The sequence below is a fragment of the Melanotaenia boesemani genome, chromosome 9 (genome assembly GCF_017639745.1).
Source record: "Melanotaenia boesemani isolate fMelBoe1 chromosome 9, fMelBoe1.pri, whole genome shotgun sequence".
NCBI lineage: Eukaryota > Metazoa > Chordata > Actinopteri > Atheriniformes > Melanotaeniidae > Melanotaenia > Melanotaenia boesemani.
In genome coordinates, this window is record NC_055690.1 from 33,323,155 (window position 1) to 33,350,204 (window position 27,050).

At 40.7% G+C, this 27,050-nt stretch overlaps 1 protein-coding gene across 1 annotated transcript; it reads right to left on the reverse strand.

Moving 5' to 3' along the window:
* Positions 1 to 6,124: 6,124 nt before the first annotated feature.
* On the reverse strand, positions 6,125 to 13,128 carry LOC121645544. The gene is made up of 6 exons (XM_041994034.1): positions 13,104 to 13,128; positions 12,728 to 12,822; positions 9,523 to 9,739; positions 7,388 to 7,497; positions 7,079 to 7,190; positions 6,125 to 6,499 (listed from the first exon to the last, which is right to left on the reverse strand). Exons 1-6 carry the CDS (start codon positions 13,126 to 13,128, stop codon positions 6,294 to 6,296), a joined length of 765 nt encoding a protein of 254 aa, XP_041849968.1. The 3' UTR covers positions 6,125 to 6,293.
* Positions 13,129 to 27,050: the final 13,922 nt, after the last annotated feature.

The following is a 27,050-nucleotide window of genomic DNA, read 5'->3' on the forward strand; positions in this document are numbered from 1 at the left end:
TACAGCCTTTCATTGGGCTTAGCACTCCATGAACGGTCGGGGTGAACACAGCTCGGGGGCTGACGATGATCTTGTAGTTCTCATACCGAATCTTAGAATCGACGGGCTCCTGGTGCAGGTGAGCCAGGATGTTCACCCCGGGTATGTTTTCCCAGCAGCCTTGTGCAGGCAGTGTTGGTGAGACCGGAAACAAGTTATTCTCAAACGCGTAACACATGTCAACACCGTACTTCTTCTCCAGCAGTGGTAACGCCTCCAACCAGCTGGTGAGAGAATGGTTTGGAGAGTTAAAGCTTTATAAAATAGCAATATGTAACTTTCCAACCTTAAAACTGTGTTTCTGACTCGTTTGATGGCACAGTGACATTTCTTATGTACATTTCTGCAGCTGTCATTGCACAGCAGCGTCCCGAGGCTGGTGTTGTACCGAAAATAGCACCCCTGCCGTGAACTCACCAACAGCAACCATTACCAGTCTGTTTATATTTATCTAAATAGAGTCATTTCTGCAGGCTGTTGGGTGAGTGTGATAATCTCGTGCATGCAAATGTTTTCATCTGACATTTTCAACAAACCTTTCTTAGAAAGAGGCACAAATAAATAATTTAAACAATATTACTTTTACAACAACAACTTTTTAAAACAATATTACAGATGGACGAGGACAGACAGGAGTCTTCAGTAGTGGTTGCACCCGATGCATCCAGGTACATATCATGGCTGCCACACATTCCTAGCATTTGTTTGGCACATAGGCTGCTTGTGTTGATACGAAGTAACGTGTCGCATGCATGAGTTGCAAGATTGACAACATCTCTCAAACCTTGTTTTTAACTACTGACATCTGTATGATTGTTCCTACCCATGGCACAGTAAAAAACACTGGTACCTTAACAGTTGGCAGCAGATTGAAAGCATTTTGGGGGTTGATGCCCCAGAAATACAATGTGACCAGTAGACTGACCCTTTCATTATTTCAAAGTCCAAGTGCTGTGTGCTCCCCCTAGTGTGACCTCCAGGATTTAGCATTTTTCCACGCTGTGCTCCTGTTGTTTGCAGCAAGTATATACTCAAACTTAGTGTTTAGAGTAGAGTTGGTGGTGATCTTCTGCATTAGAACAGACAGGATTCTCTACTGAAAATCACTGCATGGATTCAGTTATTACTTCCAGAAATAACTGTCTGTGAACACAGAGCTCTAACCTGCATTTGTGGATTTCATTGTGAACGATCATGCAAAGAAGAAGCCAGATGTGAACAGGATCCAGAAACACCACTGTGTTCTCTGGACCAAAGCTCACTTAAAATAGTCTGAGGCAAGTGGAAAATTGTTCTGTTATCAGATGGATGAAAATGTGAAATTCTTTCTAGTCTGCAGGACATGGAAAAGAGGAGAGGGAGCATCCAGCTTGTTAACCGTGGACAGGTGAAAAGCTGCATTTCTGATGGGATGGGGCTGCATTAGTGCCTAAGGTGTGGGCAACCTCCATCTGTGAAGCTCCATCAATGCTACAAAGTACATGGAGGTTTTAGATCAGCATCTGCTCCCATCCAGACAGATTTCAGCAAGATGATGGTGAACCACATCCTGCATCCATCACAGCAGCATGGCTTCACAGGAGAAGAGTTTGGCTGCTGAACTGGCCTCCAGACATTTCACCAGTACACAACATCTGGAGCATCATAGAAGCGAAAAAATGGGACTTTTCTTCATCTGAACCGGGTGAATTTATGACTATCAGGAATTTTAAGTCCTATTTTTGTACAAGTACAAACTACATCTCTTTAGAGGACAACAACCACCCTTTGATATTTAGCCCAAGCTTTAGCCATTTACTGTTCTGACCTGTAATCAGTGGTTTTCTTATCAACGTGCACTTTAACAACTCTTTGACTAATGTCTCACTTCAGTGTAAATCTATAATGTATTACTTATTCTCGTAAGAAACAAGTAAACCTGAAGAACCTGATAGTAGCTGGAAGGCATGACTCCATAACTCGCCCATGGAAGATTTACGATCTCACAAAGAACAAATCGGACAAGTTCTGGGGAAAAAAAAATCTGAAGCAGAGTGACAAAGGAGGTAAAATAATAATAATATTAATAATAATAATAATAATAATAATAATAATAATAATAATAATAATAATAATGTTGGGTGCTCTGACTGGTTTAGGGGAACCTTCCACATGTCTGTCTCTGTCACCCACTTCTTCCTACTTCCCTCATCCTTGCTCTGCAGAAGCCATTCCGGAAACAGTTTCTCTTTTTAATTCTCTGGAACCCCCCCCCCCCCCCCACACACACACACACATTTCTCTCGCTGTCTTTCCCATCCCTGTCAGGACTCCTGATCCAGACCCCCTAAAGCCCCCTCTTTCTCCCTCTCTTGCTCTCACACTTGCAGGGAAATATGCAAATTCCTCCCTTTCTTTCCATCCATCCATCCATCCATTCTCTTCCGCTTATCCGGAGTCGGGTCGCGGGGGCAGCTGCCTAAGCAGGGAAACCCAGACTTCCCTCTCCCCGGCCACATTCACTAGCTCATCCGAAGGGATCCCGAGGCGTTCCCAGGCCAGCCGAGAGATGGAGTCTGTCCAGCGTGTCCTGGGTCTGCCCCGAGGCCTCCTTCCGGTGGGACGTGCCCGGAACACCTCACCAGGGAGGCGTCCAGGAGGCATCCTAACCAGATGCCCGAGCCACCTCATCTGGCTCCTCTCGATGTGGAGGAGAAGCGGCCGCACCGATCCGCCTGTCGATCTCCCGCTCCATCCTTCCCTCACTCGTGAACAAGACCCCAAGATATGTAAACTCCTCCACTTGGGGCAGGACCCCATCGCAGACCCGGAGAGAGCACTCCACCCTTTTCCGGCTGAGGACCATGGCCTCGGATTTGGAGGTGCTGATTCTCATCCCAGCCGCTTCACACTCGGCTGCGAATCGCTCCAGTGCGAGCTGAACATCACGTCCCGATGAAGCCAACAGAACCACGTCATCCACAAAGAGCAGAGACCCAATCCTGAGGCCACCGAACCGGATCCCCTCCACACCTCTGCTGCGCCTAGAAATTCTGTCCATAAAAGTTATGAACAGAATCGGTGACAAAGGACAGCCTTGGCGGAGTCCAACCCGCACTGGAAACGATTCTGATTTACTGCCGGCAATGCGGACCAAGCTCTGACACCGGTCGTACAGGGACCGGACAGCTCTTACAAGGGAGTCCGGCACTCCCGGAGTACCCCCCACAGGAGTCCCCGGGGAACACGGTCAAATGCCTTCTCCAAATCCACAAAACACATGTAGATTGGTTGGGCAAACTCCCATGCTCCCTCAAAGACCCCAAAGAGAGTGTAGAGCTGGTCCACTGTTCCACGACCGGGACGAAAACCACACTGCTCCTCCTCAATTCGAGGTTCGACTATCTGACGGACCCTCCTCTCAAGCACCCCTGAATAGACCTTACCGGTAAGGCTGAGGAGTGTGATCCCCCTGTAGTTGGAGCACACCCTCCGGTCCCCCTTTTTGAAGAGGGGGACCACCACCCCAGTCTGCCAGTCCAGGGGGACTGTCCCCGATGTCCACGCGATGCTGCAGAGGCGTGTCAACCAAGACAGCCCTACGGCATCCAGAGCCTTAAGGAACTCTGGGCGGACCTCATCCACCCCCGGGGCCTTGCCACCAAGGAGATTTTTAACCACCTCAGCGACCTCAGCCCCAGAGATAGGCGAGCCAGCACCAGCTACCCCAGACTCTGCTTTCTCATCAGAAGACGTGTTGGTGGGATTGAGGAGGTCTTCGAAGTATTCCCTCCACCGCCTCACAACGTCTCGAGTCAAGGTCAGCAGCCCCCCATCCCCACTGTACACAGTGTTGACGGAGCACTGCTTTCCCCTCCCGAGCCGCCGGATGGTGGACCAGAATCTCCTCGAAGCCGTCCGGAAGTCATTCTCCATGGCCTCTCCAAACTCCTCCCACGCCCGAGCTTTTGCCTTGGCGACCGCCGAAGCCGCGCTCCGCTTAGCCCGCCGATACCCATCAGCTGCCTCTGGAGTTCCACAGGCCAAAAAGGCCCGATAGGACTCCTTCTTCAGCTTGATGGCATCCCTTACTGCCGGTGTCCACCAACGAGTTCAGGGGTTACCGCCACGACAGGCACCGACGACCTTACGGCCACAGCTGTGGCTGGCCGCCTCGACAATAGAGGCACGGAACACAGCCCATTCAGACTCAATGTCCCCCGCCTCACCCGGGACTTGGTTGAAGCTCTGCCGGAGATGGGAGTTGAAACTCTTTCTGACAGGGGACTCTGCCAGACGTTCCCAGCAGACCCTCACAACACACTTGGGCCTGCCAGGCCTGACCGGCATCCTCCCCCACCATCTGAGCCAACTCACCACCAGGTGTACAGTTGACAGCTCCGCCCCTCTTTTCACCCGAGTGTCCAGGACATGCGGCTGCAAGTCCGACGACACGACTACAAAGTCGATCATCAAACTGCGGCCTAGAGTGTCCTGGTGCCAAGTGCACATGTGGACACTCTTATGTCTGAACAAGGTGTTCGTTATGGACAATCCATGACGAGCACAGAAGTCCAACAACAAAACACCACTCGGATTCAGATCAGGGGGGCCGTTCCTCCCAATCACGCCCCTCCAGGTCTCGCTGTCATTGCCCACGTGAGCATTGAAGTCCCCCAGCAGAACGAGGGAGTCCCCAGAAGGAGTGCTCTCCAACACCCCCCCGAAGGACTCCAAAAAGGGTGGGTACTCTGAACTGCTATTTGGTGCATAGGCACAAACAACAGTCAGGACCCGTCCCCCCACCCGAAGGCGGAGGGAGGCTACCCTTTCGTCCACCGGGGTAAACCCCAACGTACAGGCGCCAAGTTGGGGTGAGCAGGCCTACACCTGCTCGGCGCCTCTCACCGGGAGCAACTCCAGAATGGAAGAGGGTCCAGCCCCTCTCGAGGGCAGTTGTTCCAGAGCCCAAGCCATGCGTCGAGGTGAGTCCAACTATATCTAGCCGGAACCGCTCAACCTCGCGCACCAGCTCAGGCTCCTTCCCCGCCAGAGAGGTGACATTCCACGTCCCTAGAGCTAGCTTTTGCAGCCGAGGATCAGACCGCCAGGGTCCCCGCCTCTGGCAGCCGCCCAGCTCACAATGCACCCGACCCCTATGGCCCCTCCCGTAGGTGGTGAGCCCACGGGAGGAGAGGCCCATGTCTCCCTTTCAGGCTGAGCCCGACCGGGCCCCATGGGCAAAGGCCCGGCCACCAGGCGCTCGCCTCCGTGCCCCACCTCCAGGCCTGGCTCCAGAGGGGGGCCCCGGTGACCCACGTCTGGGCAAGGGAAACCTTGGTCCTTGTTTTTTCATCATCATAGGGGTTTTGTGTTTCTTTCCTTAATTGATTAATTGAAGCCCAGGCCTATTCAAGGCCTTGTTTGTGTACTGCTCTTTTCCCCCTCGCTCTTCCCTCTCACAACCTACTCTGTTGTTCCCTCCACATGAAGGGGATGCATCTCATGCACTGGGACTAATAACACCACTGTACTTAGGATTACAGTTTGCTTCAGAAAGTTGAAACAGGTATCTGTTTTTTTGTAGTTGAACAAGTATAAACGGCTCGGTGTGGTAGCACAGTCATGTCTATCCATCCATCCATCCATCCATCCATCCATCTATCTATCTATCTATCTATCTATCTATCTATCTATCTATCTATCTATCTATCTATCTATCTGTCTATCTGTCTGTCTGTCTGTCTGTCTGTCTGTCTGTCTGTCTGTCTGTCTGTCTGTCAACAGCATATGTCAAAACAGAGATTCACATTCACACAATCCAATAACAATAAACAAAACAGGATAAATAAAATCACTGCTATGAACAAAAAGAGTGACCAACCAGGTCACTTTAATGGTTATTACCATGTTTGAGGTGAAATTACAATTACACTTTTATAAAAAAAAAAGAGATTAAACTCCAGAAACTGGTCTCCTCACTTCCCAGACATTGGCAGACAGTTGTTAAAAGAAGAGAGGATGCTACATGATGCTGAACATCACCCTGGAACTACTTTTTACAGACGTGTTGCTGCCATCAGATTCACTATCAGCTCATATTTTCCATCACATGGTAAAATGTCTCTGTTTCAACATCTGCTATGATGTTTATCTTCTAGTGGGAATAAAATATGAGTTGATGAGATTGAGAAACCAGTACATTTTACACACCATTCTGACTTTTGTGGAATTCTGTTTCTAAAATCTCAACAAGAGACCACATGAACAAAGATCTACCTGTCGACTGATTGAGGCAGAATGAGCTCATCAATGTCCTGCATGGCCACATATTTGGACCGGTACATGTATCTGTAAAGGCAGTCAGTGAGAGCAGGAATCTGGCCGAAGTAGTGAAGTTCACCAGGACCGTGTTCAGGCAACCAGCCGCGAGACACTTTAAAAAACCTGGATAGAGACCAAGGAATCACTTCCAGTAAACCTGAGGAGACAAAACCAAGTGGTTTTAGATTGTTCACATATCAGACAGTAATTAACAGTAAATATACTAAATTTCTTTGTAGTAAATATTTTTTTACATTTTGTTAAAGGGTCAAACAAAGACTTCAGATAAAAAAAAGAAAAAAAAAAGGAAGGAATTTTCTCCCCATTTTTTCTTGGGTCAGCCTTTAGAGTCAAAAAGCTCATTCTAAGCATGGGTGATTACAGTTTAAAACTGAAACTTGGAGCATTTCACTCCTTTTATTTCATGGAAATCCTCCCCTTTCACAGCTCATTGTGGTTTGTAGGGTCAATGTCAGTGTTTCCTCATGCGCCTATGCATGAAATCTGCATGTTAACTTTTTTTAACTTATCTTGCTTTTAATCATTTTAATGTAATTTATTATTTTATTGCGATTATGTGTTGATGCCTTTTACTATTTCTAAATATCTGTAATTCCTTTGTTTTATGTAAAGGACTTTGAATTGTACTGTACATGAAATGTGCTATACAAATAAACTGCCTTGCCTTTCCATGAAAAAACACAGTCAGGAAATTAGCAGGAAGTAGATACTGGACCTTTGTGTGTGTAGTAGTCCAGTATAAGCTGCGTCTCAGCGCTGCAGCTGGTCTTATAGACGACCACCTTGTTGACTCCCAGTAACTGAAACATTTCTAAACTCTGTACCAGCTGCAACACAACACATATATTCATATCACAAACTAAATCAAAATATGATCATTCATCTGCAAGACCGTCTTGAAAAACTGGTTTCCTCATTTTCATGGTTGTATGGTGGAAAGTAACAGGGCAATATACTTAAAAACATCTCATTCACTTAGTTTATTCTTTATAATCATAAATAAGAAAATGTGAGGTGGTCTTACCTGAAGCACGTTGGTGAAATCAAACATGGTGGAGAGACAGACAGTGAAGTTATAAGGAAAGGAATCACTCTTGGGATTTTGGTTTTGAATTTCCAGAAACTCAAGTTTATCTAAGAGACCACAAAAAGGCAAATTTTGGAAATCATATTTACTTAACTGTGTGCTTAAAAAACAGAAAAAATATATTAAATCCCACAGCTATGCAAAAATATGTTGTATTTATATACAGCCTCCCATTGGATCATTACTGAATGGATGATGATGTTTCAGCAGCTGTTAAAGTTATTTAACTCTAACTGATGCAGTGAGCAGCTTCTCCTTTCTTAAATAAGTGCGAAGACGCATTTCGTGGTCGTGGAAAAGATGTTAATCTGTTTCAGAAGGGTCAGATTATCAAACCAAACAAAACAAGCATCTGAGGAGGTTTCTGAAAATACTACAACTAGGTTAAGAACTGTCCAACAAAAACTGGAAGGATGGTGGGGAACCATCATCTCCCAGGAGAAATGTGGTCGGAAAAATATCTTGAATGAAGGTGATCAGTGATGAATTAAATGTTTGGTGAAATAAAATTGTGCTGTGATCTTGGGTTGCTGCAGCTGGTCAGGTGTAGGTTCAACAATGTTATGTGTCCAAAGAATGAGGTTTAGCTGACTACTGTAATGGAAAATTTTATACACATAACCCTTATAGTTTGTGTTCTACACTTTGTATTGTTAAAGCTTTGGCTTGTGGTTCACTGAGGGAGGAGAATGACTGTGTACCCAAATAAGGATTTAGTGAGCTCCCCTTCCCACTTTTCTTTTCTTCCTTGTACCAGGCCGTGAGGGGTTTACTACAATGACCTTCGACCTCAATGTTATCAGCTTATGCTCTGGCTCTATATTAACCAAGCACACATGTCCCTTCCCAGACTCGTGCAGCCAAAACTTCTTTGACTGTGGGATTCTCATTGCTGATCAGCTCTTAATTAAGTACTTTGTTTGATTCTCACTTAGTGTTTGATCTTTGATAAATAAATTCCACTACAATCTGGTGTTGTCGAGCAGGATATCTTGAGTGACTGACCGGAGGACCAGAACCCGTGATTGCTCATCCTGGAGGATACTTCAGCCCCTGGGTCAGCCTTAACCGTCAGGGGACGCCGGAGGGAATCTGACCTTTGATAATAAAAATTCCACTACACTACCTGAATATACTGAATGATCAAGTTATTCATCTTCCCTGATGGAACGGCCATATTCCAAGATGACAATGCCAGGATTTATGGGACTAAAATTGTGAAAGAATGGTTCAGGGAAGATGAGACATAACTTTGACCCATGGCTTGGCCACCACGGAGTCCAGACCTGAACCCCATTGTGAATCTTTGGGATGTGCTGGAGAAGGCTTTGTACAGTAATCTGGATAGAAATAAATGATGTGACCTTGCAGAAGCTTATCGAAATGACACCAAAGAGAATAAATGCCATAAACAAAGCTGAAGGTGGTCCAACAAAATATTACTGTAACTTTTTTTTGGTTGGGCAGTTTAATTTGGATACACTTTCCTATTGGATTTAATGGAAACTGTGTCCAAACTTTTGACAGGTACTGTATATCTACTGTCCTATAAAGTTGGGCACCTGTATAATAAAAAGTTACTCTTCATCTGCAGGCTGTTGGATCACCATAATGTATCTTCCACATTATGCTGGTTTCACCTGAAATTTTGATGTAGCAATGAAAATATGAAATTAAAATCCATCATCTTGTCACAGATAAATCATGAAGAAACAGTAAATTTACAATTCATGCAGGTGTTGTTAAGATATTTCATCCTGAAACAAAGACCCAACCCTGAATCCTCTTTTTTGTCTCAGCCAGTTGGCCCCTCTGCTTTGTAGAGATAAGGCAGCTTTTACTTTTTGAAGATCAGAAATTAGTAGTTATTGGAGCCATTCAAATGGCCCAATTAGGGTCAAAGACTCTCAGATACCTAAAAGACATGGGGCACCATACTTCTGTAAAACAGAGGGGTATGGCCAAGAGGAGGTACGGTATTAGGTTTGATTCAAAATGGTGGTTTAACCATGTGACACATTCCATTGCCAATACTTAATGTCACCTGCAAACCTGCTCTGTGGTTCTAGTACCTTCATCTTTGGGTACAACAGTGGTCACAGCTATATGAGATGGTGTCTGGCAGCCCAAAGGGAGGGGACACATGATGTCGGCGGTCCCGTAGGGAAAGCCAAAGTGATCACTGTGGATGTGGCTGACACCCTCAGAGATGTACCGCAGCCCCTGGCAGAGTAAGATGCAGATATAGGCTACTGCTTGGCTCCGCAGCACCACTGAAATCACACGAACCTGGAACAAGAAGAAGATATTTACTTTTAGTACATGGACAATAATAGACTTTTCTTAATGTATGCATACATCAGTAGCACATCTAAATGACTGTTTCCAGAGTGCAGAAAGCGTGGCTGTTAGGTGAACTATGTTTAGCATCCGTCTTTACAGAGGACATTAATATGATGCTGGACAGATGTTGGACAAGTTTTCACCAGTTTCCTGTGAACAAACGTTAGCGAGCAGCCTGGATTTGTGCTATCGGCCATACAAACTGGAAGGCGATGCCCTGATACCTGGTATGCAATGCACACTTTGGCTTCATCACACGACCAAAGACGAGGACAAATGCTCGTCCTTGGACATGAAGGTGAAGTTGAGAGACAGCGACTCGAGTAGAAGACAGCAGTGACTCCATCATCATGAAATTGTCATGGTATGTTCTGATACCCACCATGTTTACTGCATTTCAGTGAAAACATTACTGACTGACTTACTTCAATACTGAAATGACTTCAATACATGGATTAAGTCTACAGTTGAATGAATTGGCCATCATTAGTTATGTTTACACGGACAAATATGTCATCTATCCAACTGAAATCCATCTGATCAGATTCCAGCTGACATGTTTACATGGACACTCGATAAAATATCCAATCTATTGTGTTTTTAATTGATGGAAAGATTTAATACAATCGTAATGTGAGACTGGCCATGGTTATGTGGTGTTTTTTAATTTGGAATTAATTACTCAGTATTAAATAATTCAGAATTAACAATTGTAAGTCACTTTGGATAAAAGTGAATGTAATGTAATAATGTAATGTAATGTAGAATTAAAGTATTCGCCCTCACGTTTACATGGAAATAATAATTCCAAATTGAGATTTACATGGAACACACTTTTAATGGTCTTCATATAATTCTACTTTAGATCTGGGAGTTGGGAAGGTTTCTGATTGGACAGGAGACAGATGTGACGTATTTATGTCTAAAAAAGGAAACAAACTCCTGTTCATGCTTCTTTTTGTTTCATTTACAACATGGAAGACCACATAATTAAAACCATTTATTGCTCTGATTTTGATTATAGCTTTGATGTACCAGCATACTGCTTCACTTTGGTCAGCTGAGGAGGAGAAGGGAGGTAGAGTACCGTACCGTAATCATAACGGGACAAGGGAACGAGCATGAGCAGAATGACCGGAATTAATTTAAAGCAGAATGATTGTATACATAATTGACTAGATTTAAATTTAATTTGGAATTGTCATTTTCATTTGGAATTAGGTGTTTAAAAGGCCATTTTAAAGAGGATTTAATTTTCATTCTGAATTAAAGAGGAATTTAAACTCTCATGTAAGCATGGCCATTATCTACCATGACCAAAATCTAAACTACAGTTGCTTTAAACGGCTTTGGTGGAGTTAAGCCATCCCTTGTGATACCACTCAGTCGGTCAGGTCTGTGCACCCCAGCCGATACAACTACTAGGCCTCTTAAATTTATATCACACTTAATTAAAGCATACTTTTAGATATTATAATCTTCCAGACCCTTTCTTCCAAAAAGACCACCTTAAATCTTAGTTGAAAACCCGTCCTATTACTTCTGGCCACCAGAAGTAATGATTGTGATGCTATTACACATGACATTACATCATTGAAGATACTATACTCAACTCAACTCAGCTCAACTTTATTTATAAAGCCCTTTAAAACAACCACAGCTGAAACAAAGTGCTAAATGGACAAAGCAACACATAAAGTACAAAAATCAACCAAATAATATCATAAAATATAATAAAATAATTGTTCACTGTTTTTAAAACAATAAGCAATTTTAAAAGAATAAACAAATTATAAACAAATAAAACCAATAAGTAAAACAAACCACAGCACACTAAAACAGGAACAGTCTCATACTGGGCTGAAAGCCAAAGAATAAACATGGGTTTTAAGATGAGTTTTAACATTGACAATGAAGAAGCTTGTCTAATGTGGAGAGGGAGCTCATTCCACAGTTTTGGACCAGCGACTGAAAAAGCTCGATCCCCCCTGAGCTTCCGTTTGGACCTCGGTACGTCAGCTGACCTGAGGCACCGAGCAGGAGCGTAGGGGTGGAGTAGCTCAGAGACGTAAGGAGGCGCCAGACCATTTAAAGATTTAAAAACAAATAAAAGAATCTTAAAATGAACTCTGTAGTGCACTGGCAGCCAGTGAATGAGGCCAGGATGGGGGTTATGTGCTCCCTCTTACGTACTCCAGCTAGGAGGCGTGCAGCTGCATTTTGCACCAGCTGAAGACGTGCGAGGGAGGACTGGCTAACCCCAAAATATAAAATATAATAGAACAGCTGGACAGAATAGAAAGCTGGACTTCAAGGACTTGATAAGTGATCTTGCCAGCGAGAAAGCTTTACGTTGGGTTCTTGGTGAACAAGGCTGAGCAAGGACAGTGATTGTAAATGAGATTGCAAAGCTTGACTCAGCAATAGTGTACCTTTACCACTCCTTGATATCTTATTACGCAAAGTTGTACCTTTCAAAATGTGATTATTTAATTTTAAAGACGGCTCCCAGCCATCGTTTGGTTGTAAATTTCCACTGTGGTTTGCTTGTGACCGTATAACATGAGACTTTATTTGTTTCTCCACAGATTATAAATGCATTTCATTTTCATGGAGGTGGTTATTTTGTATTTAAATTTTGTATTTTAAATAATTGATCTTTGAGATAATGTATTGTTTAGGTATTTAAGAAAAGAGAGGTGGGTTATGGAATATAAAGTATCTGTCGTTGTGTTTCTTTTTCACAAATATAGGTATGATGGTCAAAATACCATTAAAATTGTTCATTTTATGTATTACAGTAACAAAATTTTCATGGGGGCCCCACTTCAGTTTAATTTAATGGGGCTCAAAATCCCTGGCAGATTTTGTTGTGTGTTAACTGCATGTTTAGTGATCCTGGAGGGAAATCTGGGAGTAAAACTCTTCACTGACCTCTTTTTCTTCAGTGCGGTGTTCCAGATAAGCTGATATAAGCAGTGTTTTTGTCTGATTGACTGTCACGAAAGACGAAGCTCGTCCCAGAGAAGCTGCATCAGAGAAAAAATGTTCAATAAACTAAGCTGGAGTTTTACTGCCTTAAAAAAGTTTTTAAAGTTCTAAATTTATTATGCACACACAGAAAAACAGATAAAAATAAAGCAGAAATTATGGCAGATATCTCAAAATGGAAACATGAAGTTTAGATTGACCATGACAGTCAATACTTTAACTTCAGCTAAATTTACATAATTTATCAGATATAATATCAAGCCAAAGTGCTTTAAGAAGAAAACAAAATAAAGAACATGAAACATTTGAAAATGAGTACCAGAAGCATTCAGCAGCTTATCCATGTGATCCAAATAATTTTTCTGGGGTTTAGATAGTAGAAGTGTGACTTCTGGTGACGTCCAGAGCTTTAAGCTGTCCTGCAACGGCCTGGAAAATACAAAACAAATTACTTTACAAATTACAATAAATTATTATTCTATTTAGCTTTTTACATCATTCTGGGTAAGTTTTTTGAACCATGACAAAATTTCCCCAAATGAAGGGATGAACAAATTATTCAGTTGGAATTCTCCACCTTGTCTTGTCGAGGCAGTTAATGAAGGTGTTTAGGTGGTAGAGTTTAAAACCTGGTTGTATTTGGGTTAAAAAAACAACAACAAACAAACAAACAAATCACAACTGCTTTTTAATATTTAAAAATCTAAGCTAATTTAATGCTATCTTTGGGATGCCAGTCTTTATTATTATTATTATTATTATTATTATTATTATTATTATTACTTCTTCATCTTCTTCACTTTTACACACAATCAACATATAAACATTTCTTTTTCAGGACAGCCTCGGTTGTCAGAAAACAAGGCTAAAATTAATGTATCAATAGATATAGCACCATAAAGGCCAACCAAAACAACAAAACAGACTTATCGGGTTGGACCCCTTTTACCTCAGGAACTACTTTAATTCTTGGTATGGTAGATTGAACAAGGTGTTGGAAACCTTCCTCAGAGGTTTTCTCCATATTAACATGACAGCATCACACAGTTGCTGCAGGTTTGTCGGCTGCATCCATGATGAGAATCTCCCGTTCCACTAGGGCTGGGCGATATGGCCTAAAAATAAAATCTCCGATTTTTTATAACCAAATCCGATTTCCGACTTTAATCGATTTTTTTTCTTTTCTTTTACAAAACATAAATAGACTTATTAAAAACATTTATTTGTTTATATAGATGAATGCCAGCAAAAATAAAGCATATAATGTCATAGGTTTTCCACCATATAAACAACTTACATAGAAATATGAGACACAATGCATCCGTGATCTCTTTCCATCTGGATCCTTATCGTACAGGATCCACTGCAGAAATAATTCCCCTGATGAAGGTTGTCTTAACTAGGGTTTGTGAGTTAAGTTCACTTTGCATCTCATAGAGAGCAGCATTTCTCACTGCAGTTATATGCACAGCTAAATCCCAGGCATGAGTGAAGGGTCACTTCACTGAAAATCCGTCAGACAAACACCGTTCTGGTGTGGAGTGAGGGCTAAGTCTGCTGCTAACTAACTGTAAAAAAAAATCCCAATTTTCATAAAAATAAATCTCCTGAAATAGAAAATTCGATTTATCGATTTTGTCGATTAATCGCCCAGCCCTACGTTCCACCACATCCTAAAGCTGCTCTACTGGACTGAGATCTGGTGGCTGTGGAGGCCGTTGGAGTCCAGTGAACTCAGGTGGAGATGATCTGAGCTTTGTGTCATGGTGCATTATCCTGCTGGAAGTAGCATCAGAAGATGCTCCACTGTGGTCATAAAGGGATGGACATGGTCAGCAACAATACTCAGGTAGGCTGTGGTGGTTAAACCAGGACACGGTGGTTCTAAGGCGCCCAAAGTGGGCCAAGAAAATATCCCCCCACCATTACACCAGCAGCAGCCTGAAGCATTGATCCAAGGCAGGATGGATCCATGTTTCCATGTTGAAGTGGAGACTCATCAGACCAGCAACGTTTCTCCATCTTCTATTGTCCAGTGTTGGTGATTCTGTGAATTGTAGCTTCTGTTTCCAGTTCTTAGCTAACAGGAGTGGCCTTTAATAACCCTAACCCTTAAATCCACTTTCTTCCTCATTCTGATGCTCATTTTGAACTTCAGCAAGTCGTCTTCACCACGTCTACATGACTACCTGCTGCCATGTGATTGGCTGAGTAGAGATTTGTGTTAAAAAGCAGTTGAAGGTGAACCTGATAAAGTAGATAGTGAGTGTACCCACACAGTCTGTGATGAGTGACAGGGTTTCTCTTCATGGGAAACATATTTAGCATTCATTCTGAAACTGTAAAATGTGTCTGTACTTTGCCCTTGGTCAGTAGTGACAACTTACTGGAACTAAAAAATAATTAATTAGATTTTGGGATTCATCTCATCGGTTTCCATATGACAATGATCAGTTCCACTCACTTGTACATCCAGAGCAGTAATGTGGCAGAAAGGATGAGGATGTACATCAACTGTCTCCGCATCTTCATTGTAGACCACCGGGGGTGATTGCTGCCTTAGTGCAAAGAAATAACCAGTCAGAGCTGCTGTTGTGGTTCTGCAAAAGATTCGTCTAGAAAACAGAAGTAAATGAGTTATTTTCATTTTCTCTCAGCTCCAGCAGTTCACATCCTTTCAGAGTGTTACAACAAAATGTCTCACATTAAAGAAATAAAGAAACAACCCTCTCCTAAACGGCAGAATCAATGCACTTAATAGAAGAGATTGAATGTGTTCACAGTTGATTTTCAACAAAGGTTGTGGTTTTCTGTCTGTACTTAGAGCTGTTCTTGTATTATATTCAAGTATTTCATATATATATATAATTTAACCAGCATTGCCAATTCAGAACCAGTTCTTATTTATAAATTACAACATTTTAATCCTACTCAGTGTGTGAGAAATCTGGGTGTTCTTTTTTACTCTGAGCTGGATTTTACTACACATCAGAAATATAACAAGAACTGGATTTTATCATCTTAAATGATGGTAGAATAATCTATTATATTAATTAGTCTCTGCATGTTAAAAGAGGAATATCTTCCCTTTATAAAGTCTGTTTGATCAGGGTGTATAATGAGAGGAGTTACTTTCTCTAACCTTCCAGCTAATGCTTTGCAGATTATTTTAAGGTCTGCATTTATCAGTGATATGGGTCTGTAGCTAGATGGTATTGTGGGGTCTTTACCTGGTTTTAATAGTACAATAATGGTGGCAGAGTTTATGTTTGGGGGTAAGTAACCATTTTCCTTTATTTGTGTCACCATTTTGAAGAATGTCGGGGCCAGTGTTGACCAGAATTCTTTATAGAACTCTGCTGGGAAGCCATCCGGACCTGGGGCTTTTTTACAGGGCATATGTTTAAGGGCTTCATGTAGCTCCTCCACTGTGAGGGGGGAATCTAAGGCCGTGACTCGTTCCTGCTGTAAACCTGGAAGATCTATATTGTTAAGAAATGATGGATATCATTGTCTGATGGATCTAAGTGTGATGTATACAGAGTTTTATAGAAATTTCTAAAGATGTTGTTTATTGCATCTGGCTCATGCACAATATTACCTACTGAATCTTTAACAGCTGATATGGTAGATTTTTCTTTATTTATTTTCAACTGATTAGCTAAAAATCTTCCAGATTTATTACTGTGTTCAAAGAGGGCATCCACTGATGTTTTTGTCATGTGAATCTCCTGCAAGAACACAATGTCTGCCTGCAGGTCCTTTACTCTATTAAAGATTTTTAGTCTCTTCTCTCTGGTCCCAGCTCCGTGCACATTCCACGTGATAAATCTAAGTATGGCCATGCTAGAGATGTGACGTTCATGAACGAATCAATTCTTTTGAATGACTCTTAAATGAGCGACGGGAACCGATTCACAGCTGTGAGCCGTTCATTTGTGAGCCATTCTTTTTATATACAAATTTTTGACACTGCCTTCATCAAATCAAATCAAACTTTATTTATGAAGTGCTTTTTATGTCATAGGCAACAACTAGCTCTTCACATGATTAAAAACATTATGAATAAAAACACTGAATGAAATCTTTCACACAGTCACACGTATACACACACACATGCCAAGCCATAAATCCCATCTCTGGGCCATGCTTGTGGTGAAATGGTGAGTGTTGGATGCTTCTTGTGGATATAAATGTGTATGTATGTACACTACCGTTCAAAAGTTTGGGGTCACTTCCCTATTGAATCCCATGGCAAACTGACCCCAAACTTGTGAACGGTAGTGTATGTGTGTGTAAGTGTATGCATAATGTTGTCTGCCTGTGTTGAATAATATTAAATGCACTTGAATTAATAAATGTGAGTGTTGGGTTATATATGCAGGTATTACTAAATGTACTGTGCAGCTTAGCGTTAGTGTTATGTGGTTTTGTGAGGTGGCAGCTAGAAAAAAATAAAACAAAAAAGAGTGCAAAGAGAGAGAAAAAGAAGAATAAAGTGGGAGGAAAATGACCAAAAAAGGGGGGAAGTGGGTGAAAAAAAGAAAATTAACCCATAAAAAATAAGTCCATTTTTGTGAACATTAGAGACTGGCAGTATTATTGTCTAATGTGAACAAACATTAAACTCTGTGACTTAATCCCAGTGAGTCTGATTAGCATTTATAACACCTGTAAAAGTGTGCAGCGTGTGGATTATCTGAGGTCAGTAGAGCCAGGGAGTGGTGTTATGGTCACGATGTAGCTGTCCATTGACATAAAGTTTGTCCGCTGAGATGACAGCACAGGCTCCTCCGTCCAGGAATTTTCTCCTGATGGGGAACAAGATCTTGCGACGCTCCAGGATTTCTCTGGGAAACTGATCGCTCATGCTGAGGTCAGTCCCACGAAGCTGTCTGCCGCAACGCTTCACCTCTTTTTTTTCTTTGTGGAGAACGAATTTAGCTACTATCGGCCTGGGTCTGCCCTCCGTTTTTTTATATTTATTTATTTATTTATTTATTTATTTATTTTTTTTTTTTTTGCTATGCGGTGAACTCGAAGAAAGGAGATGGTGTTTGCCTTTTCCTCTGGAAGTTTCAGGTTGGTTCTAATAATTTTTTTACAGCTGCCTCTGTATCTTCCTCCACCTGCTCAGGGATCCCTGAAATAACAAGGTTATCTCTTATGCTACAAGCCTGTAGATCTAGGACTAAGTCTTTCATTTTTTTATTCTCCACTGATAGTCAGCTTACTCCTTCGGTAAGGCTTTTCACTGAGTCTCTGAGGGCGTTGTTCTCCGTAGCAAGAGCTTCCACCTGCTTTTGGCTATAATCCAAACTTTCTTTTACAGATTGAAATGGTGAAGAAATTCCAGCAGGAATTTAAAGCTCAAACATGGGTGTTGTCATTTATTTATTACTTAGCATGCAGGGTTGACAATGAAATCAGAACTTTTTTCCAATCCCTTAATCTTGAAAATAATGTGTAGTTTCACATTTTTATTTAGCATATATTAAGATAAGCTCTTCATCTTTTGTTATAAAGTAACTTGTAAAGAGTGGTTCCTTTTTTTCTTTTTACAAAACATAAAAAGGGCAATGTGTTATTATGTGTTGCTTAAGAAAATAACATCCAGGTTCTATAAACACCACTTTGTATTTGGAAAACAATTTGTTTGAATTTAATTTATTCCTACATATCATATGATTTTTCAACACGGTGAAATCTGAAGATTAATCTGTCTTTTCCTAGGGTGCAGTACATCAGGATGAGGATTCCCAACCAGTAGCACTTATGTTATATCCTACCTGTATGTGTTTCCATCTACATATTCCTTATATAAAGCCTCATTACTTCAGCATACATGAGGAATTTATGTTTTCAATTACAAAAAAAAAAAAAAAAAAAGACAGGGGATACAAATTCTGACAGGCACCATTTCTCAGCCTGCCAGAAACAGTATCCCCTGCCTTTATAGTATATTGTATATTTATTCACCAGATTATATTAACTATTGACACTTTAGATCATATCTAATATCTGCAGTAAACATGAGGAAGTTTGACCTTTTATTTATAAAAGTTAGACAGGGGATACACTTTCTGGCAGGCTGAGAAATGCTGCCTGCCAGAAAGTGTGCCCCCTGTCTAACTTTTGTAAAAACATAAACTCCAACAAAACATGTATGCTGCAGTAATCAGGCTTTATATATTGTATCCTACCAACATGTGTTTTGAACTACAGATGCCTTAAATCAGACTGCTCCTCAGTCTGCCGGAATCTGTGTCCCCTCCAAGTATAGCTTATATTGTATCCTACCATCACATAATTTGTTATAGATACCTTATATCAAACATAATTACTGCAGTTAATATGAGTAAGTTGGGTCTTTATTTACATACGTTATCCAGGGGACACAGATTCTGGCAGACTTAGAAGCACTGCCTGCCAGAATCTGTGCCCCCCGTCTAACTTTTGTAAATAAAGACCAAACTTCTTCATATTTATTGTTATAAGTATACCTTATCTGAGTAATCTACAAATTAAAAACAATTAATGTTAGGGTATCATATGAGCTATAGGGGACACAGATTCTGGCAGACTGAAAAGGCTGCCTCCAACTTTAGTGAAGAAAGTCTTAATTTCTTCCTATTTTCTAAAGTACTAAACTATGATCAGGTGTGCAAAACACCTTGTATTGTAACACAGACTGAGCTTGAAAGAGAGAGGACATAGATTGTATGCACATAATGATGGTGGAACTTCAGCTACTGGTACCTTAAAAAATACTAAAATTGCAAAAGCTTTCTGGTACTAAGTATTAATTTCTCTGCAGGAAGTTTGTAAAAGATGTATCATCAAAAATAGGCTATTTGCTATGGAAATGCCATTTATATACAGTATTTGCTATATAAATACTGCAAAGTTCTGCATGCCTGTATGTTTCACATCAGTCACTGAGCCAAAGGAAGTGTAACAATCATTGCAGGTTTTCTGAAGTGTCCTATCTTATTTCTTAACTTCTTACAGCGAGTCTGAATTTCGTTACAGCATATGTAATCGACTCATGACGAACATAGTGACATAATAATGTTGTTAAGTGATTATGGAAAATGTGATTGTGGAGGGAAACAGTTGTAGTGTAATTGTTTTTTCTGTTCAGTGGGTGATCTGAATAATTTTAAATTTAGAGCTACAGTAATATCGATCCAGCCGCGACCCGATCTTGGATAAAATAGATGGATGGACAGAAAGCTAAATAGTAGCTGCCTATGAAAAAATCGAAGCAAGTATTGAGCTAAACGCTATAAGAAACTTGGTAAAACCTTGCTGACACAACAACCATCAAACAATGATTTAAGAAACCTGAACGCTGTTTTTTATTTTATTATTATTTGTTACGTGCTGAAATATATAATAGCGAAGACGTTTAAACGCTACGGAAGGGGTGCACGCTCCCATGTCAGAGGATACAATTTCTGTAGGGGATAACTGCCTTGGCATGACACCCGGCATCGAGACTGGATAGCTTCCTGTTGATGGAGATTAAGATTTCCGTTTTATCGCTGCTGGTTGGAGAAACTGGACTGGTCGCTTCAGGGGAATCAGCCGGGCTAAGACTTTTGGAGCCGGTTTTGGAGGCCGATGCCGCAGCGTTGTTGGACTTTCCCATTACGATCCGCTGGAAGCTTTCTTCAATGAAATCCGTCGGGCTAGTGAGATCTTCTTCCCTGTGATCCAGAGTGACCGGGTGGGTGTGGTTTGGAATATCGACACTTTTTATATTATTATTATCATTATCATTATTATCATTATTATCATTATTATTATTATATTATTATTATTATTATCATTATCTTGACCGCTTATTCCATTAAGGGTCGCGGGTTAGCTGGAGCCTATCCCAGCATTTAACAGGTGAGAGGCAGGTGCACCATGGACAGGTCACCAGTCTGTCGCAGGGCCAACACAGATAGACAAACAACCATTCACACGCACACTCTCTCCTAGGGAGAATTTAGAATAACAAATTAACCTAACATCATGTCTTTGGACGGTTATTATCATTATTATTATTATTATTATTATTATTATTTTTCTCTGTTAGCATTCTCAGCCTCTCCGAAATTATAGTTTTAACTGAGGCCTGTAAATTATCTAAAGAACAAGCAGTGACTATCTATACTGACAGCCAATATACCTCCCCCCACCATTCATGTTTTTGATCAACAGTATTATTATATATGGGAATGATAACATTACAGGCCAGCCAGTCTGTCATGTAAAACTCATGCAAAAGAAAACCTATGACAAGCAATACAACTTGCTATTTGTAAAAGCACCGCACATACAAATACCAAGGACTACATTTTGTTAGGAAATGCCAGAGCTGCAAAGGCAGCTGCACAAAAGCAAACCTCTTGTTGCTCTCAGACACAACAATTGATCTACTAACGTTTAAGGACATGCAGCAAGCATCTCCAAGCACTGAAAAGAAACTGTTGAAAAATATTGCCTAATCATAATAGACCCTTACTCAACATGGGTAGAAACCTTTCCAGTGTCCCATCCAGACGCTCTAACAGTAGCAAAGATATTGTGTAGAGAAATAATCACAATATATGGCACCCAAGTAAAATCTTCAGCCATAATGGAACTCAATTTGGAAATTGTTATTTCTAAAATAATAAAAAAAACAAACAAACAAAAAAAAAACCAAAGACTGCAAATAGATTTAAAACATCACTGTGCATTAAAGTGCAGGACTGGTTGAGAGACACAATGTCATAATCAAAAGACAGACTTAGGAAAACTATGAAGGAGACGGAGAAAAAAAACTGGATATCTTGTTTAGACTTATTTAAATTACACATACATGTAACACCAAACTCTAAATAGGCCTGACTCCATTTGAAATCATGTATGGATGAAGATAGGCTACCTTGGTTTGAAATGCTCTCATCAGAAGATCAACGTGAACAAGATTTAGTGGATTTCATGATTAAAATGTTAAAGACAAAGTAAGTCCTGAATGCTAATAGAATACCAGATGCCTCCCTACCTTTACAGGACACCAGGGATCTCACTGAAGTTGGTGATGGAACCCTAATCAAGAATTTAAAAAGAAAGAATTGGACCACAGCCAGGTGGGAAGGGCCTATCCAGTAATCGTCCCACACGAACAACTGTCAAAATAGCTGAAATAACTTCCTTGACACCTTACAATTTGATTATGTACAAAAACACCCCTGAAATTTCTTCACTTGTTGCTTTAAGATGTAGCTTAAAAAACACTCCACACCAGAGCACCAGGCCAAATGCAGGTGCTACTGTGCAAACATTTATCATTGAAGAGAACATATTCTATGTTCGGGTTGTTTAGTTTGTAGTGATGAGAAAACTAGAAAACACAAATGCTATAGAGAGGAAAACTGAAGCACTGCACAATGTAAGCCTACAGGGTGAAACAGTCACAGTTTTATCAAATATAGTTTAAAGTACAATATGTATATACTCAATTACACCTCATATACTCATTACAATTAGAAGTCAACAGCAAAAGCATTAAATCAAAAGCATTAGCATTAGCAGAAGAGCCAGTCCAACCTGTTCAAGGCTAAGACCCCAACACATCATTCCCCAGCAGGTGGTAGAAAAGAATGAGTGAGCCAGTAAAAATTACAATAAAGGGTCATTTATTTGAAGTCCTGGCAACAAGGTATTGGCTTTAACTTGAAGGATATAAGGATGCAAGACAGAGCATCAGTGTTGGGTTTTGATGGTTTGATGCTTGACTGTCTGTTTTTCTGCATGACATGCCCTCTTCTTCTATCCACCCTCAGTAACCGTATCTGGAGGCAGCGACCCCTTGCAGTAGCATCAATCACAACACCTTCCTTTAAGCAGATTTGCTAACCTCAACACTTGTAACTTACCTCCATTTGCTTGTTCCTCAACACTGCTTGTGACAATAAATATTAAAAGCTTCCATTTTAACGCCTGTCCACAGTTCTCTTTGTATGTCTCGTGTCCCCTAGCAGAGTTGGGTCATAACTTTCTCACAGAAAACTGCTCCAGAGCTCCTCAAAACACCTTGTTGTCAGTCCAGGCTTTTTCATAAGCTGCTTGTCAATAACAAACGGTGCACACTGCAAGACGCCATCTTTATTTTACTTCCTTGCCTTTGAGACAAATGTGTCAGAGGCTGTAATGTTAACTGCTGATGTTAATTTAAGCTTTGATCATATGCCCAAAAGCTAGAACTACGTTGGAATGTGAGAAAATCAGAAATGATGGAAAGTCTTTGACAGATTTACAAGAACTTTCTGAGAAATGTATCTACTGTCACATCTACCAGTGACAACTAAACCCGTCCAGCATGTAATTCATGTCTGACCTAAAATAAAGCTTTTTCAGGATCACCAAATCCAGTTTTGCAGCATGTAGATCAACGTGCGCTGCCAGCCATGTAAAGAACAGGGTTGCATAACTTAACTACTTGTGAGTGAAACCACCGGGAGCATGTGACATATTACGTGCATGTATTGTCCTGCATAACATTGCGACCAGGCGGAACGTCCCTCTGTGACAATGTTGACGGCGCACCTGAGCCCAGTGTGGAGGTGCCAGCCCCACCTTTCATCAGCATAACAACCAGAATTGGATTACATGATCCAAGCTGATTTGAGAATCCAGATTTCCCTTTTGAACAACCCATTTTCAAGATTTGACCGTATCCGATAACCGAAATCTGATAAGATTACGTTTGAACAACCGGCCGCTGGTGATCTTAAAGTGGATTAAGTGAGGAAAAAAAAGTAATGAAAGATACATACTTTTTACTTAGACTCTTAGTGGATCATGCTTCATTTTACAGGACATGTGCATTTTAATTATATATAAACAAACAAGTAAATAAAAATTAAAATGTGACATGAAAATACTGAATTTAAAAATGATGAAAAAAGTAAAGAAAAATGACACATAGGTTGTTGGGTTCAGTCAAACCAGAATGCATCATGTTGGTTTTGAGCTTTAAAACATGAAAATTTACTCCAGTATTATATTATTTTCCATAAAGAAAGTAATGAATCGGTTTAAGAGTGTTAGACTGACCACATGCAAGTTTGCTGAATGAAAGTTGATTCTATTCTCGTTTACTGCAGGTATAGAAAGCACAGATGTTTGCTTCTGTCTCATCTGGTGCTTCACTCATGTTTCAGTGATGCAACCCTGCATTTGATCTTGTGATAAGCTGCATTAAGAGGCATTCAGAATAAAAAACAAACAAAAAGTCAGGTAAAAAATTAGGATTACAAGTAAAATCAACTCAAGTGTTTCTTCTGAGTGTTTTGTAATTGTTAAATGTTAATTATGGGTATTATATTCACCAGATGCAAATTAGCTTTATATGTGTGCTGCTACTAAAGTGTTATATTCTGGCTTATATCAACTCTCATATTTAACATTTTTATCCTTTTAAAACACTTTTATATGTTGACTTTAAGTTCGCTTTAATTTACTGCAATGATAGAAAAATCCCATATGGTGTACGGTTCTACTTACCGGTTAAAGACTCCTGCTTCATTGGTGCTGAACAGTAAAAGATAAAAAATAAACACAAAACAAACATTAGTGCAGGACATTATAAAACAAATAAAATGTTGGTTTCTGGGGCTGCGAGGTTAATACATCTATTGATATTCAAATATTACATTTTTTGTCATTGACATTTATTTCATTACACTGTAAGAGATATTAAAGCTATTTTAGTAAAATCAAATTACTAAAAAATATTAAAAGTGGTAAATGTAGATGTTCTCTGATGTTTTCATAAAGACATTGAAGTTTTTACTCACCTGGAGCAGAACAGAGAACTCGCCTCTCAGGCATCAATGAGGAAGTAAAAGAAAATATTAAATGAGAATCATTAATTACGAAAACAATATCAAAATATAACAAAATATTCATTTTAAAAAGAAGCCGATGGAGACGCACAGCATATTCCCAGTGACAAGTTTGATCAACTATTCACAATATCACATATTCAATAATTCCCATGAGGACATTTACACATGCAAGAAATGTAGAACAGACTGAAAATGGTGGATTTTCTTACTGAAAGGATGAAAAACTCAAGTGTGGCTCCGTTTTTTTCTAGAGTTTCACTTACTGTAACTTGATAGAGGAAAAGAGCTGCCCAGGAAACTGACCAATAAAAGACAATCAAAACAAACACAGAGAAGAAGAGACGACGATAGATTATGAAAGACTAAAATGTTGGTTTCATGGAGCAGTTAAAAATATTTCTGATTGCAAAGTTGTTCAGTAATTTAAAACAAAGAATTCTTTGTACATGTAAACACACACTTGTAAACTGAGATTTGCACATGCTGCAAGAGAGAAGATTAAAAACTGGATCTTTTTTTTTACAAGTCAAATGGAATGTTAATTAATTTGCTAATTACTGATGACGTAGATTGTGTTAGTATCATAAGTGTGGGAACTTTTCTAAGTTTAGCAGTAATTCATAGAAGAAGCAACTTTTTCTCCACTGCTGCAGCAAACATCTGCGGAATTAAAGTGTCCCCTGGTGGTCTTTTTTTATTTTGTTTGTGTATGTCAGGGGTGTCCAAGTCCGGTCCTCAAGATCTACCATCCTGCAACTTTTAGATGCAACCCTTCTCCAACACACCTGAATCAAATGACTGGCTCGTTACCAGGCCTCTGCAGAGCTGAATGACATGCAGATAACATCTGATTCTAGTGTGTTGGAGAAAAGGGTTGCATCTAAAAGTTGCAGGATGGTAGATCTCGAGGACCGGACTTGGGCACCCCTGGTGTATGTTGTACTCATTAATTAAACATTTTGCTCACCTGGACCTGAACCCATCACTGCAGAACAACCCAACGTCTGTAAATAAAACCCTGCGATCAGAGAGTAAGACATTAGATGAAGATCATTCGTTGTGAGCTTCTTTTCTCTGCTTTACCATCAGATAAGCTTTACAAAAAGGAGCTTGGAAGATCATTTGTTCATGAACATCCTCCCAGCACACTGTCTTTGAACTGAACACGTTTCCTCCTCACTAATTTAGTCTTTGGAGAAACAAACAGACGTACTTGGTGTTGGAATATTTCTGCATGCCAGAGGTCCTTGAATCGACTCGCTACTGTCTTTGTTGACCGCAATGAAGGCAGTAAAAGAACTGCTCATTACTGATTGGACACTGAGCTCCACCAGCTTCTTCTTCACTCCTTCATCTTGCCGTCCTCTGTCAGATCTGTCCTCCAACTCCAGGGAGCGAATCAGAGTGCGAGCAGCCAACCTGTGGATTGTTCATCTGAAGAAGGCAGAAGAAGAAGAGAACAAAAATGGTGCATTTAAAGGTCATAAACTACATGCTCACAATGACTAAGTTAATGTCCAGCATAGAACCAAAGTCATCTCATTGCTTTACCCAGTGTCCTCTGCTGGTTTGAGATGGAAGTGCAGCTGGTTCTGAGAGGGATGACCTGCGAGGCTGAACTTCACTGTCACACAGCCCTCTGCTGCCTCTAAACGCTGAGAAATCATTACAGGCTTAAAATAATACACACATTTCTTTAATAATAATGGATTAGATTATTATAGCGCTTTTTCAAGCCACTTTACATTGTATCCATGATTCATTCACACCTGCTGATGGTAAGCTGTGTGTGTAGCCACAGCTGCCCTGGTGCAGACTGACGGCGTGTTTGAACCCATCTGCACAAACAGTGTTTTTCTGACCACCAAACATTCACACACATTCAAACGCTGATTCATACAGTGATGTAAACACTGGAGGCAAGTAGGATGAAGTGTGTTGCCCAGGAAAACAATAGATTGACTGGGTGAGCGGGATTCTAACCCCCAACCTATCAAACGAGCGGCTCTACCACCAGAGCTACTGCCACATTTACATAAAGATACATGTGTTTGTTTTTGTTTCTTTGTTTGTGTAAACTTGGCCAGTAAAACCATTTAAACAAGTGTCATGGTGGTGCTTCTACCAGTCCAGTGAGCTGGGCATAAATCAGTGACCTCTGCCTCTGGAAAATTGCTGTGATTGGTGGAGAGAGGACGGTGGCTGACACTCCCTTTGGTAAATCCCATGTTACTGAGACGTCCTCCACAGCTGGCAGCAGTGCAAACCGCAGCGACTGCATCACCTGATGGTTAACAAGTGGTTTATTTATATTTCTTACAACATTTTCTTTCCAGTAAAATTATGTGGCTGCAGTCTATTTTACTAACGTTTAG

Excerpts from the sequence above, each read along its gene's own strand:
- LOC121645544 (XM_041994034.1), bottom strand. The coding sequence starts at position 13,128 with ATGGATAAGCTGCTGAATGCTTCTG. Across the intron at positions 12,823-13,103 it reads TAAGCTGCTGAATGCTTCTG|CTTCTCTGGGACGAGCTTCG; the intron begins GTACTCATTTTC and ends TCTCTGATGCAG. Across the intron at positions 9,740-12,727 it reads ACCGCACTGAAGAAAAAGAG|GTTCGTGTGATTTCAGTGGT; the intron begins GTCAGTGAAGAG and ends TTCTTGTTCCAG.